General features: G+C 36.6%; 1 protein-coding gene across 1 annotated transcript; it reads left to right on the forward strand.

Moving 5' to 3' along the window:
- Nucleotides 1–926: 926 nt before the first annotated feature.
- MPC1 (mitochondrial pyruvate carrier 1) lies at nucleotides 927–12931 on the forward strand. The gene is made up of 5 exons (XM_070932603.1): nucleotides 927–1162; nucleotides 6795–6798; nucleotides 9389–9485; nucleotides 11462–11594; nucleotides 11737–12931. The coding sequence occupies exons 1-5, from the start codon at nucleotides 1092–1094 to the stop codon at nucleotides 11750–11752; spliced, it is 321 nt and encodes a 106-aa protein (XP_070788704.1). The 5' UTR covers nucleotides 927–1091; the 3' UTR covers nucleotides 11753–12931.
- Nucleotides 12932–15505: the final 2574 nt, after the last annotated feature.

The following is a 15505-nucleotide window of genomic DNA, read 5'->3' on the forward strand; positions in this document are numbered from 1 at the left end:
AATGTAGGAAAACTATTTTCCTGTTCCAATTTTTGGCTTCTCAAAAACTTATGTTATCAAATATAAAACATTTAAAAACCACCATAATCTGGACATAGAGAGGTATTGTTTTAATAGGGGCTTTTTTCTCGGTTTAGAACTGTAGTTTTGAACTTCTAATTTTAACTTTTAATATGTGGAAAGACCTATTCTTGGGATTATAATGGAGAGCAATGTAAAATGACAGGGGCTGGGGATTCTGTACTAGTTTTGTTTAGGAAACAAACGGAATATCAAATCGTTACTGTACGAATTATTGTATGATGCATCCACTTTTGAAATACTATCTTTAGTTTTGGTAATGTGGAAAATATAATCCTTCAAAAGATGCAGAAACGGGCAACTCAAATGATCTTAATATGAACTTGAAGTATTTTTCCTAGGAAGAAAGGCTAAAACAAACTAAGTAGAAGGGATTCCGTGTTTGACTATCAAGTGTTCTGGATCATCCAAGAGCACTGCAGAAGGTGGACCAGGCTGCCCAAAATACAGTACGACGCTAAAAGCACCATCTGAAGAGCTGGGAGTTTAATTATTTCATACAGAAACCCGAAAGAAGAGAGCGCTCCCTCCACTACTGGCAGCCCGGAACCCAGCCACCAATAGCCAAGGAAGAAATAAACTCAGCTCCGCCTCTCGCCCATAACCATTCATCTTGCCCTTGACCAGCAAACTGAAGGCGGCAGAGGTTGCCTCATGTAAGCGATACGTCAGGCTACCGCAACCGACCAATAAGAACCCATCCGATCCCTCCCGCAGCCAACAGAAACGCGGCTTGAGAACCGGCGTCGTCCGTGCTTTACGGCAAGCCTCCTTTTCTTCCCCGCCCTTGAACGAGTCAATTGAAAGCGGGGGGGAAGGGGGAGAGAGAGAAGGAAGAACCGGCGCCTAGCGACGATGGGGGTTGTTATGGAAACGCGAGCGCTATCGTAAGGCAGGGGGCGGGCCGGTCGTAAAAAGGAGGCTCGTTCCCGGCCGCGGAGAAGGTTGTCATTGTTAGCCGCGTCGGCGGTGCCAGTGAGAGCTCGGCTGCCTTATTCCTGTCGTTCGCCATGGCGGCGGCCCTGGCCCGGAAAGCCGCGGACTATGTGCGCAGCAAGGATTTCAGGGATTACCTCATGAGGTAAGGGAGAGGGCGGTTCGTCTCTTTTGCCCGTTTCCTGCTCTCCACCGCTTCCTCCTTTTGCGGTGCCCCGAAGCTGGAAGACCCTCCGGGGTACTTCAGGTGCAGCGCTTCCCCCCGGCTTTGCTATAGCCCCGGTATTTTCTGCCGGTCCTTCCGTCTAAGCTCCTTGTCAGAGCCGACCCTGCTGGGCCGTTTGGAAATGGGTCAAGGTCATCTCCCCCCCCCCGAATTGGGCTTCGGACGCTGCTCCCTGTCGAACCGAAGTGCTCCGTCTTCCTGCCTGTACTGTATTCTGAGCCTCCTAGAGTCACTGTATATGATTTAGGCGGCCATAGAAACCCTGTAAAATATTTATTTATTATTTATTTATTTATATAAATATATGTGTGTGTGTGTATACATACACATACACACACACACACACACACACACACACATATATATATATATATACCCTGTTTCCCTGAAAATAAGACCCTGTCTTATATTTTTTTGAACCCTTATTGCCATGCACTCAAAACCGATTAAATAAAAGTCTTATTTTGGGGGAAACAGGATATACATACATACATACACACATACATACATGCATACATACACACACACACACACACACACACACACATATATATGTCTTCTTAAGTTTTCGCGGGTGTGCATATGCAAAAAATTAAAATCTCGGGTGTTTTCCCGCGTCATTGTAAATAAGTTAGTTAAAATATTTAAAATTCTGATTAAAATCCCAGCTTAAAATCTACTAAAAATCCTTACAGAGCACTCTTCAGGGTCCTTTAAAACCTTAGCTATATTGCTATAGCTATAGCTATATTGTTGGAGCAGCAAATATAGATAAGCGACAGCTCTGACCTCGCAACACAGAATCCATAGCTTCCAAACGAAACAAAAGCCTGAAGATGACAGGGTTGTGAGCCTGTCGAAACGTTGCTAGAATAGAAAAACTTTTAAGATACTGGTAGGATTATAGCTAAGGTTTTAAAGGACTCTGCAGAGTGCTCTGTAAGGATTTTTAGTAGATTTTAAGCTGGGATTTTAACCAGAATTTTAAATATTTTAACTAATTTATTTACAATGACGCAGGAAAACACCCGAGATTTTAATTTTTTGCATATATATATATATCTATACACACACACACACATATACACACACACCCACACACACACACACATATATATATATACACACACACACATATACATATACATATACATACATACATACATATATATATATAGATGTGTGTCGTGGTCAAGGATATATATATATCTGTCTTGGTCAAGGACTGGGATGAAAAGGAAGGCCAGGTTATAGCCAGAAGAAAGATGCCATGTTTGTGTCCCAGAGAAGCACAAGTGGAGAAAAGGGTTTGGCTCCCATATTTGGATATTTGCAGTGACAAGTTTTGGAAAAGACCCTAATGCTGGGAAAGATTGGAGGTAAAAGAAGGGTGAGATTGGTTAGATAGTGTAATTGACATAATGAACATGGATTTGGGCAAGACAGGGGAGGTCAGCAGGGGGGCTGGCAAGCTGTGGTCCATGGGGTCGCGAAGAGTCAGACACGATGTAGTGACTGAACAACTTATAATTCCCCTTGCAGAGGATTGGGACAAGCCAAAAGGATTATAGCAAGATTGTAATTCTCAGGAAGCAAAGACGGGCTTCACCACACACAAGAGTTTTCTTCTCCTTGAAATAATTGACCTGCTCTCTTAATATGAAAAGCCAGGAGGCATAAACTAGTTTGTGACAAGATGTGTAGTGCATAGGCTGTAGTTTTTAAAATGTGCTTATTAGGCTTCTCAACTGAGAAATGCTCTCAAGGGATTTCTAAAATAGAAAAGCAAAGCCAACAGCATAGGCGAAAACGATACCTCTCCCCAGGAATACATGAAGATTGTTTTGAAAATGAGTTTGAGGGAAGGTAGGAACTGTTTGAAGGACAAGGCTCCTGCTCTTTTAAGTCATTTGACACAAGCGTGGCAAGGTGATGGAAGATGCATCTGCTAAATGCTGTATTAAGGCTATATGATTGCTTGGATTAAATATTTTGTTAAATGCTGGGATATGCTTCTGAATAAACTTGCAATGTATTATGTTGTGATTTGTTGCTGTTGTTCATCTCTGTTATTATTTATATATTTCTTAAGAACTGGCAGTTTCTATTTTGAGAATACACAAGACATTGAAGTAAATTTGTTTTTTGTTTTCCATATCAAATGATTTTTATCCACAAAAATAACATACTTTACTGAAAATATATATAACTATTTTTGATTTCAGAACTATAGGCATTGTCTTGGAGTAGATTCACTATTTGTATGAATACTTTTGCTTCTGTATAGAAAGTTAACCATCTATGTAGTACTTGGTTTGTTGAACAAACATAAGTTAATTCCTAACAAGAAAATGACAACTTGTCCTTGATGTTATTTCAGGAATTAAAAATAAGCTTTTTAAATAGGCAGAAAACTAAATAATACCGAATCATTCATTTACAAACACCAAATTTTCAAGTGCCTCTCTAATAGTAGGCCATGAGAGTGAGCTATAATCTCTGTCAATAATGATTGTCCCACTTCTTGATTGTGAAGGGGGATTAAGGTTTCTGGAAAGCCATTATAATTTGTCACATTGCTGTTAAAAGGTATTAACAAGCAATATCAGTTTCAGGGATCTAGTAAGCATGTGAAATTCCTTTCGAAGTTTTTCCTAGATGATGGTGTTATGGAAGGAAGGAATTAAGAGACATCCCTTCGGGCAGACAGAGTCAGTTTATTATTGCAATAAGGATCAGATAGGTATTGATACCTCAAGATCTGAACAAAGTATGAATTTGAGACCTCAGTCTTTATACATTTTCAAACAAAGAATTCTGTTAACTCAGCAGTTTTATCATTGCAGACATTTGTTACACCAAATGACATTTTTCTAATTACTAAGTTTGTTACATTATCTTTGCAAAACAGTTATAATTCTTCTTGTAAATCACCGAAGCATAGATTCAAATTATCTCTTGTTGATACTTCATGTGGTCATCCTTGGTCTTTTAACCTTCAAACAGTATATCACCAAATGCCTCTATCTCTGACAACTGAGGGGCCCCTCTTCAAAGGAATTTGTCTGCCTTTGTATTACTTCAACTGGATACATTTGCTTTTCTCAAACAAGCACATTTTCTTTCCTACAATACTATGAACAAAGAGGGCACTTCAGTGATCATCTAGCTGGACCCCCTACATTAATGGCTATACTAACTGAAGGAGCTGAAGTGCCAATATGTTAAGCCTTGCAACAGAGCTGTCTATCTAAGATTAAGGTTTAATATGCTAGTGCAATAAAGTAACTGATAATTACACCTGCAATAAGTATACAAATAAACATTTAGTTCAGTGGCGCTTTCTCAAAAGTAAATAGGGATAGCATTGCCTAAGAATGTTCCTGATGAATCTGTCCAAAATGCTCATTACTTAGGAGATTGAGCAAATCTGAAGTGAAGAAACCTTGCAATACTTGCCTGACCACTAAATTATTATTTTGAAAAAGAAAGATATTTAACACAGCATGATATGTTCTTAACTAAAAAAAAACTTAGTATTAAAAACTGCACACTGGTTAAGATTATTACTTTATTGCGAGAGAAATATATGTAATTGAAATGGCAATTCAATTTACTGCTAAAAACTTCTAAAATTAAAACGTTTGTTCTATTAGTTATGATATAATTATGTTTCAAGCGTGCTCAGGTAAGATTTTTAGGGAAAATATTGATGTCAATATGGTTAATTATGCATAAGTGCCATTTGAAAATTGTACTATTATTAAAATACTGCCAATATAATGTAACATTTTAATTTCAGCTTTTGTTATACATCTGAGAGTTTTACGTTTTTATATATCTTAAAATATTTTTTTAAAATATTTACAAATTTACATTATTACATATGAAGATTAAAATCTGCATGACACTTTATTCTAGTACATTGGTAATAGTTTAAGGCTGGAATTCAACAGTATTTTGTATAGATAGGAAAGTATTCCAGCTTTGGCAAGGGAGCCCTGTCAAATTCCCATGGCTTTTGTATCTAGCTGCAATGATCAGAACTTATTCAGAGCCTTTGCAAAGAATCCATTGGCCTTTAGAAGCAATTTGGGGCATATATTAGGATTGTAGGGCATACAGAAAAGTGAAACCTATATAAACTATAACAGGAAACTTTTAGCAGTTAATACTAGACATCTATTACATAAACATAACATAGGAATCTTTGATTATTTACTTTTTTTTTACATTCCTTATACAAGTTGCTTCTGACTCAGCGTGTCTGATGCGGTGGTGGTTTTGCCAGTATAACTCTTTCGGCATTGATATCATATGATCCCTGTCATCAGTTTGCAGGTCACATTTTTCCCAGTTTTTCTTTTAATTTGTTTCAGGGCATGACTAATGAACTTTTGTTCAAGGTGCTGGCTAATGATTTTCACATTTATGGGATCCACTATATTTATATCAATACAGTATGGATGCAATACCCCCATCCCACCAGGCCCCAAAATTCATAATATTGCAAAGCAGAGATGGTAGTCATGCTTAATTGATAAATCAGATATGTGTGAGTATAACTGAGCCATTTTTAAACAAAAAAGGCAGAAATAGTATGCTTCTAAACTATATCAACGCTATGGAATGTTGGTAAATTAAAAGTATTTAATCAATATTTCTATGGTTATTATTTATTTTAGCATAATTATTTTAGTAATGTAGAGATACAGAGAACATAATTTGTATTATTACGTGACTGGTAAATGTAGAAATTCAGTTAAAAATAAATCCTTGAAATCTCAAATTATGTGTGAGTATATTTATAATGGGAAAGCTATATAGGTATGGTATAGCAATTAGCATTAAATTTAGAATAAACTTTATATCTTAGCTATACATATTGTACCTAAATTGATTAAGCTTGGAAGTGTCAAGTGTTGATTTTCCTCTTACCCAGTTCCAGTTTATTGTACTATTAACCATGCTACTTTGGAACATTTCATAATCCTCTAGTTCTGTAATTTGGGAATAGTTGTGATGACAGTAAAACTGAGTCCAGAGTGCAGAGGAGGTAACATCTAAAATTTCTATGCTTCTTTTTCCTTCAGAATCAACCCAACCCACTAAATCAGTTTAGTTAAAATTTTGTACTACAACTCTGATAAATAGGTCCTACAGTACAGGACCTGGATATACAATAGTGCTTTCTCTCATATCTGTCAATTAAGATTAGGGAAAGTATTCTTAAAGAAGTATATTTATCAGAGGTACACAGATCTGGATGGTACAAATCTCTTATATTTATATAGGCATTTGCCTAAAACTGGTGGTATCAGTCTGATCTACTGTTGTCCTTTGTTTTAGAGTTTTAACATGGTATAATTTTGTCATTAACAGTTTTAAATGAATTGTATTTTACTTTTAATTGCATTTAGTAATAAAGTGGGCTAGATACATACAAATAAAAACATATTTATATATGGAGTTCTATTTCATGGAGGCTATTGCCTTTTTTTCTCTTTCACATCTCTTAAATGATGAACCATTATGACTGCTCATCAAACAGTACGGTAAGGTATTATTTCTGCTTCCTTTTAGCCACTTATAATTGTGCCAGTCTTAGTATTCTTTAAGATCAAGTCCAGCTGTTCCCAAGGATAGGTTCCTTTCATTTATAGTACAATAAAATTATTTCCAATTAATAGCTATCCTGGGAAATGCCCCAAAATAAAACTTGAAATTGTGACAGAAGGCTTCCCAAGTCTTTTTTTTTTTTTTGTGAAAAAAACATTCTATATGGTTACTCCTTTCATAGTACCTCATTTAAAAGTGATAGTGAATATAATTAATTCATTAGTCTAATTGATGACAAAGTAGTTTGCTATGTATGTTGATTATAAACCTGTAGAAATGTGTTCAGTAAAATTCCTTCAAGTTAATCTGTACCACATGTTTGTACCTGCTTTCCTGGATCAAGAGAAGTTAGTATGTTTATGGAAACACAAATGCTAAATTGACCCACTCTGCTTTTTGTCAGGGGGCTAAATGTAGTTCTAATCAAAAAGGGCATTCAGAGTTATACTTGCTGCCAATCAGTCATATTGCCCAGCTCCCCCAGCACCTGGATGAAACGTCGTATTTGGATCCGTTCCAGTCGGGCTTCAGGCCCGGGTACAGCACGGAAACGGCATTGGTCGCGTTGGTAGATGATCTCTGGAGGGCTCGGGACAAGGGGTGCTCCTCTGTCTTGGTCCTGTTAGATCTCTCAGCGGCTTTTGATACCATTGACCATGGTATCATGCTGCACCGGTTAGAAGAGTTAGGGGTGGGAGGCACTGTGTTGCAGTGGTTCTCCTCCTTTCTCTCTGACCGGTTGCAGTCTGTGTTGACAGGGGGGCAGAGGTTGACTCCTCATATGCGGGGTGCCGCAAGGGTCGGTCCTCTCGCCCCTCCTGTTCAACATTTATGTGAAGCCGCTGGGTGAGATCATCCGTGGTTTTGGGGTGAAGTACCATCAGTACGCTGATGACACCCAGCTGTACATCTCCACCCCAGACCACCCCAACGATGCCCTTGAAGTGATGTCCCGGTGCCTGGAGGCCATGCGGATCTGGATGGGGAGGAATAGGCTCAGGCTCAACCCATCCAAGACCGAGTGGCTGTGGTTTCCGATGTCCCGATATAGTCAGTTGGTGCCATCACTGACTATTGGGGGCAAATCATTGGCCCCCACGGAGAGGGCGCGCAACTTGGGCGTCCTCCTGGATTCACGGCTGTCTTTAGAAGAGCACTTGACGGCCGTGACCGGGAGGATTTTTCATCAGGTTCGCCTGATCCGCCAGTTGCGTCCCTTTCTTGATTGGGACTCCTTACGCACAGTCACTCATGCCCTCGTCACCTCCCGCCTGGACTATTGTAACGCTCTCTACATGGGGCTCCCCTTGAGGAGCACCCGGAGGCTCCAACTGGCGCAGAGTGCGGCCGCGTGGGTGGTAATGGGAGCGACATGGCGTTCCCATGTAACACCCCTCCTGCGCGAGCTGCACTGGCTCCCGGTGGTCTTCCGGGTGCGCTTTAAGGTTTTGGTTACCACCTTTAAAGCGCTCCATGGCTCAGGACCTGGGTACTTGCGGGAACGCCTACTACCACCAATAGCTGCCCACCAGCCGGTACGCTCCCATAGAGAGGGGCTCCTCCGGGTGCCGTCGGCCAAACAATGCCGACTGGTGGCCCCCAGGGGGAGAGCCTTCTCTGTGGGGGCACCAACTATCTGGAACGAGCTCCCCCCAGAGATATGGAGGATCCCGGATCTGCGCACCTTCCGCCGCGCCTTAAAGACCTTTTTATTTCACCAGGCGGGCCTGGCCTAATTTTCTCCATCTTTTATAAAAGATTTTTAAGTTTTTAAGTTTTTAGTATTTTACATATTCAAATTTTAAAATAGGTTTTAAATTGATTGGGGTTTTAATTTGTCTGGGCCAAAACTATTTAATTTGATTTTAATTCCACTTTTAAATTTTGTATGTATGTATTTTATTGTTTGGCTGTGCACCGCCCTGAGTCCTTTGGGAGTAGGGCGGTATAGAAATCAAATCAAATAAATAAATAAATAAATAAATATCATGGGAGTACACATGTATTTATACCATTTATTTACATACTACCTGTATCCTAAGATTCCTAAGGATCTACCCCATTAGTTGAACATTTTGCATACCTAGTCCTCCAAAAAAAAAAGCTAGAGAAAAAGAGTTATAGGAAAGCAAATGTCTCCATTACAAAATTGAATTATCAACACTTGGCAACACAGAATTTCTTCTAGACACTGAGGCTATGGTAGCCAAACTATGCTTACTCTTGGCTGCTTAGCCAGTGGAGAAGAAGCTAGTAGTGCCATGAAGGCTTTCCAGTTCTCTTCTGGTGTAATGGCTTATGGAATGTTTGGTACTTGTGTGTTTCTTTGGAATTGCAAATAGCAGTGATATTATATATGTTTTAGATTAAGGAACAAAATGTATCCTTAGCCATTGCTTCCAAATGGGACTGCATTAATCAGAAACAACAATCATGTAGTCCTGATTTTTTAAAAAATCTGATTTAAAATATTTTTGAACTGGCAAAAGGGAAAGTTCCTTTTCTTATTGTGTGCCTTTATTATAGCACTTCTGGGGACCTGTTGCCAACTGGGGACTTCCCATTGCTGCCATCAGTGATATGAAGAAATCACCAGAAATCATCAGTGGCCGAATGACATTTGGCAAGTGGTGAAATTAACTTCAGTTTTAAACAGAATTTTTATAAATTGCTAACAAGCTATCTAGATGTGCAGAAGTTGCAATGTTTATTGATTAGTATTACAATCTTATCAAAGAAAATAAAGGTAAAATACAAGATCTGTTTCCAGGATAAAATAGATAAAAAAGAAAATATAATACTAATGAATTCTTAGTTAAATTGCATTGTCTATTAATTTAGCATTTCTGCTAACAATGCATACATTAGAGACCAGGAAGAAATACAACAGCGTGCAATTTAAATCCCAGTGGGCTGTTCTTTCAAGTAAGGATTTCAAATAACTAAGCCCAAAATGGATATTCAGTTAACAATTAAACAAAACATAAGCAAAATCTTTATTGGCTGGGGCACTGCACATACATATATCCTCTCATGATATGGCCAATGATAGCAGTGCCCATATTTGGCCACCGAATCCAACAGCTCAAAATTTGCTCTAGAATAGGTTTCTTAAGCATGGCTTTAAACTCATTGACAGGTATGTTTTTGGTTTTGAAAGTATTTTTGTTCTTAGCCAACCAATTCAAAGATCTATTTTTGTCAAAAGCTTCATGTCTGTTTGGGTACTGATACCATATCTAGGACTCCCTGTTTAAAAAATTTTACTTTGCCTGGAAGGCAACGGAAAATAAATATTAGATAGAAAAGCCATGCTGTAAAATAACTTCAGTAAATCAGCTTACCTAGGAGATGGGCTGACCCATACTATTTGTTCAGCTAAGCATATTTTGGGTAGCCTATCGAAATCCAGTGAGTGGATCCTTTGCCAGTAGATAAAAACTCTTAATAGTTGAGTGGCTGTGTATGGAATGGATACCTATTTCAGCTCTGAGCGCTAGCATTTTCTTGTCTATTGCCAATATGCTTCTTATAAAACGGATTGGAAATTGAAGTGAAGTGGTTTTTGTAAGACCCACAGTTCCGTGCTATAAGGTCAGCACTGAGATTATTTTTGCCCTAATTAGTTTCATTATGGGGGCCAAGGTCCCTGGTTAACTGTAATTAAGCAATTTATATAATGTTTTGATACAAGTTTTGATCCATATCTAGCTGCCAATTATATTTCACACTTTTTTTGCTAAATACTTTAGCAAAAAGGAATACTTTAGATTCGGTTTTATTGATGTTTAGAGAATTAAGATCGCAGGTATTTAGCTTTTGCAACAGTCTTTTCAGACTTACTTGGGAATACTCAGTGACAACCACGTCAGCATATAAAAGGATATTAATACATTTCTCATGGATTTTTAGCATATAAGTGTCTGAAGCATATACGAATCCTGGAATATAATTGACATAGAGGTTAAAAAGCATTTGAGTTAGAATACAACCCTATCTAATATCTTACAGATAGGTATACTGTGAGTTACAGAATTATTTGCATCTGTACACACTTTCAAGTGAGTGAGTGAGTAGAGGGCCTTAACCAGGAGTAAGAGTCTAGGTTCCATGTTTAAGATGATCAATTTCTTTCACAGCATGTTTCTGTTTAAAGAATCAAGCACCACACTGAGATCTATGAAAGCAGAGAACAGTTTATTGTCTTTAATTACTTGATATCATGTAAAACAACACAGTTGTCTATGGTGGAGCACTCTAGTCAACATCCAGCTTATTTGTCCACTAAGAGATAAAATTTTCCATTATCTAGTTCTTTACCTCCTAAAATATGGAGCTTCCATTTTTACATCAAGGAGGCCCATTGTGAGCCTTTCATATTTCTTTTAGATGCCAGGGTTATAGTTGTTATAGCCAGGGCTATAACAGACACCTGTTATAGTTTTAGCTTTTATTAATAATGTTGTTTTAAGATAGTAAAATATATGTAAAATGAAATTCTTTGGGTATGCAATAACACAGTACTTGCAGAACTAAAAGTGAATGTTGCTCTAAATCTAAGAACATGAAGTCATTTAATCTTTAACTTTGCTTTTACAGCACTTACTTGCTATTCTTTGACTTTTATGAGGTTTGCATATAAGGTGCAACCCAGGAACTGGTTGTTGTTTGCTTGTCATTTCACTAATGAAATTGCACAACTTATTCAAGGAGGAAGGTTGATCAAACATAAGTGAGTATACTGTGATTATTTTACATTAAGGGTATAACTAAAACTCAAATATTTTTTATATTTCTTACATGCTCTGGACTCTAACTTCTATGTCAATGAATTAATCCTTTTCTTCTCCTTCCATTTTTATTCCTCCTGACAGTATGAAAAAAAAATAATTGAATATTTGATTCATGGAGAAAAATTGAAAAGGTGCTGCTCTTCACAAAATATAAGCAAGGAAGGACTTAGTCATCATCTTTTTTTTTTTTTTGCATCACCACCATCATGGAAATATTTATACTAGCATTCAGTATCATTTGTTAACTTTTTTAGCTTCCCTTATACACAGTACTGCACAGCTGTTCAAAAATTAGATCACTTTCCTGCCTTAAAAGAATTTTTTAATATTTACAAAATTATTCAACTCAACTCAAATATGTACCAACTTTTCTGAAATAAAAAACCTGCTAATTTAAGAAAAACAAGAAAAGGCATAATTGATTAATATGTGATTTTGAAACTGAATGTTGATTATTTTGCAGTCAAATGTACAAATATATTGAAATTGTAATTCTGCCTCTTTACACTGGAGCAAAGTAAACTATTCAAGAGCATCATTCTTTAAAAATTACAAAGTCAAGATCGGTTATCAATTTTCCATATAAGCAATTGAAAATGAATTCCTCAATTAACTCTTGTGAGGTTAATAGTTTAAATATGTTATGTTTGCTAATGTGTATATTTGACATTTGTAGCTAAAATTATTTTTACCAAGAAATAAAAAAGGCAGTGAAGTGCCAATTAATTTATGAGTGGATTCGAACAAACTATATCCTGATTCATACTTATTGTATATTTTACATTAGAATACAAGATTAAGCTGTACCAACTACATGGTTTGGCAAAATATACCATTGTATCTTTGTATGTAAGTATTCTGCAAATGATACATTCAGTGCCCAGTTGTTTTATAAGCATACATACCTGTGAGCAAAGTAGGTACAGTGCTACATCCCATTGTGGTGTAAGTAGCATCTCCTTTAAGAGCCCAATTGAACTCTCTTATTTGTAAAAATAAAATAAATAGTATGATTCTATTTTTGCATTCATCTGCAGGTGCCATATTATTAACACCAAAAAAAAACCCACCCTGCATATAGGAATGAATACTTTTGAAAGATTATTGGTTTAATTTGACCTTTTTGTTGTGATTTTTATCAACAATTGTAATGAACAATATATAGATTGTCTTTAATAATATTATTTTACTTCAACAACTTTGGGGCAGTAAACCTTCCCTATGGGGAGAAATTACAACATGAATGTTCTAATGGCAATAAACCACTTTGAAACAATTTATAGTTTTAATGGTGTCAATTTAGAAAACGGTACTTCTTAAGGTAGAACTTCTTAAAAATGAGATCCATTTTCCTTTCTCAATACAATGTTTCAATTATCATACCAACATAACAGAGAAAATAGAAACGTATTTTCTTTTGTACTATTATTTACTTATGTTGATGTGGGTTCTGTTGGTTAATAGAAAAGAATATGGATATAAAAATAATAAGCTATTACTATTCCCTAAACTTTATCAGACTTTTCAGGATAATTAAATGTTTTTAATGATGGAAAACTGCATATATTTCTCTATAAAAAAGACAGGTAAGCAGAATTCTCTTCACAAAATGGAGGTTTCAAAAATAATCTATTAATTCACTATAGGCATCCTTGGATCAAATTCCACATCTATAATAAAAAGCTTTGCATCATTAGGATATGGCGAAAGTGCATTTTAATTATATTTTAACATATAAAATATATTAGTTGCTACTTTTACATACTTTAAGGAAAACAAGATAATCAATTCTAGATATTTGATTATGTAAAAACGAGGTGATTTCTGAATTACAGAAAACTAGCTCCTGTGATGTCTGGTTGTACAGAAATTTTGTTCAGTTTTATTATACAGATAATTAAATGCACCCCCAAATATATTTATGGATTAATTCACATTACAAGATGTTGCGACTATTCCTATATGTTGTGAAGCACAGCAATATGTGATGGTGATTGCCTCCAGATTTTATATAGCTGTGGAATGGCCTTAATATAGAAAACTAATTTCCTGAAAATTTTCTGAAATAAAGTTGTTCATCCATAATGTGATTTGGTTCCTCCTATTAATACTAATGGGTTGCAAAAATAGGCAAATTTATCAAACTTTACTCCTTTTGTCTTAAAAAAAACACACAAAGCTGCATACCGCATATATCTTCTTCCCCTATGGATAAAGTTCTTGGTACTCTGCTTGCACTTGCGGCATGCCAGCAAAATATGCTCAGAGTGACAAGCTCCATCTCCCCAATGAGGAAAGTTACATGTGGAATGGGTGTGACTAAGGCTTTTCTATCTTTCAAAAAAAAAAAAAAAAAGGCATATGAATTATCAATTGTACAACTCTATGATGGCAGAGAGATCAATATTTATGATGATGGAATAGGGAAAATTTGAAGAGAATATAAGAGTAAATAGTAAAAAATATAAATCAAGGACTGACAGGAAAAAGGGAAAACCAATAGGAAGCAAAAGGATGCCATAAATTCCAATGAAATTGCCAGATATTGTGGAATGTGTTTAGGAAAGCAAAGATGTAGGTTTAATTATGAATGAAAAAGACAACTGATATGTCAGAAATTAGAGAGCCAGTTTTTCATAGTGGTTAAGGCATCAGGCTAGAAAGTGGGAGACCATGAATTCTAGTCCCATGATAGGCAAAAAAGCTAACTGAGTGACCTTAAGTCACCATCTCCCAAATCTAGGAACAATACTAGGGCAAACCACTTTTGAAAAAGTGCCAAGAAAACTGCAGAAACCAGTCCAAGCAATTGCTAGGAATCAAAAATTGATTTAAAGGCATAAAAATTAGAAATTATGAATTGCTATTACCACAATCAGTGACTCATAACCTTGGCAAATTTAAGATTTCAAGATTGAGAAATGTTGATCTACATTTTGTCATATGAGCATATGAATTCATGGGTTGGTGATTAATACGAATTATGCTCCAGAGTGCAATGGAATGAAAGAACCAGAGAAATGTAAGGAGAAACTATACAATGCTCTGAATGAATGTGGTGGGGGTGATAATATTTGGTTAGGATTCATGAAAGGGTAGGTTGAGTCAAGATGAGAGTTGAAGAAGCTTCTTGGATGAGAAGCGAAACATCTTCAAAGAAAAAGTCCAGTTGCCTCTTGAAAAAGTACCTTTGGCATAAGATGAAACAATAGAGAAAACTGATTGGACCATTAAATAAATGGTTTCAGGCTGTCAATTCATATATTTATAAATATTCTATTCACATAGAAAAGACACTGATTTTGCTGCTTATGACAGATTAGGTGAATTAGTGAAAGATAAAGATGATGTGAGGTTCTGAATATGGGGCAGTGTCAATGTGAAATATAAGCTTAGCTTATATTGTTGCTCATGCAAAAAATCTAGGGTTGCAAGTTGTCATCTTGACTTGATAATACATTATCTATTGTTACATTCTGCCTATTCTGTGACAGTCCTATTGAAGGCATTTGTTTATTCTGTTTATTTTTAGACGCCAGATTCTGACTCTTTACACAGTAGGTACTATGTTTATATCACATACTTAAAGAAAAACAGGGTGGCCCTTTGCCCCATCAATAATGAGCAGGATTGAAATCCCATTTTTGTCCCAAAGGTGCTTTTTCAAGAAGGCAACTGGACTTTCTGGTTTTTTCTTTGAAGACATTTCGTTTCCGATGAGAAGCAAAACGTCTTCAAAGAAAAAACAGCAAGCCCAGTTGCCTTCTTGAAAAAGCACCTTTGGGAAAACCATGACCTGGATGACTGAGAATCTCCATAGACAATCCCATTTTTGTTACATAGTTTGGGT

The sequence above is a fragment of the Pituophis catenifer genome, unplaced genomic scaffold (assembly GCF_029215685.1).
Source record: "Pituophis catenifer annectens isolate HBS135680 unplaced genomic scaffold, rPitCat1.0.hap2 SCAF_1, whole genome shotgun sequence".
NCBI lineage: Eukaryota > Metazoa > Chordata > Lepidosauria > Squamata > Colubridae > Pituophis > Pituophis catenifer.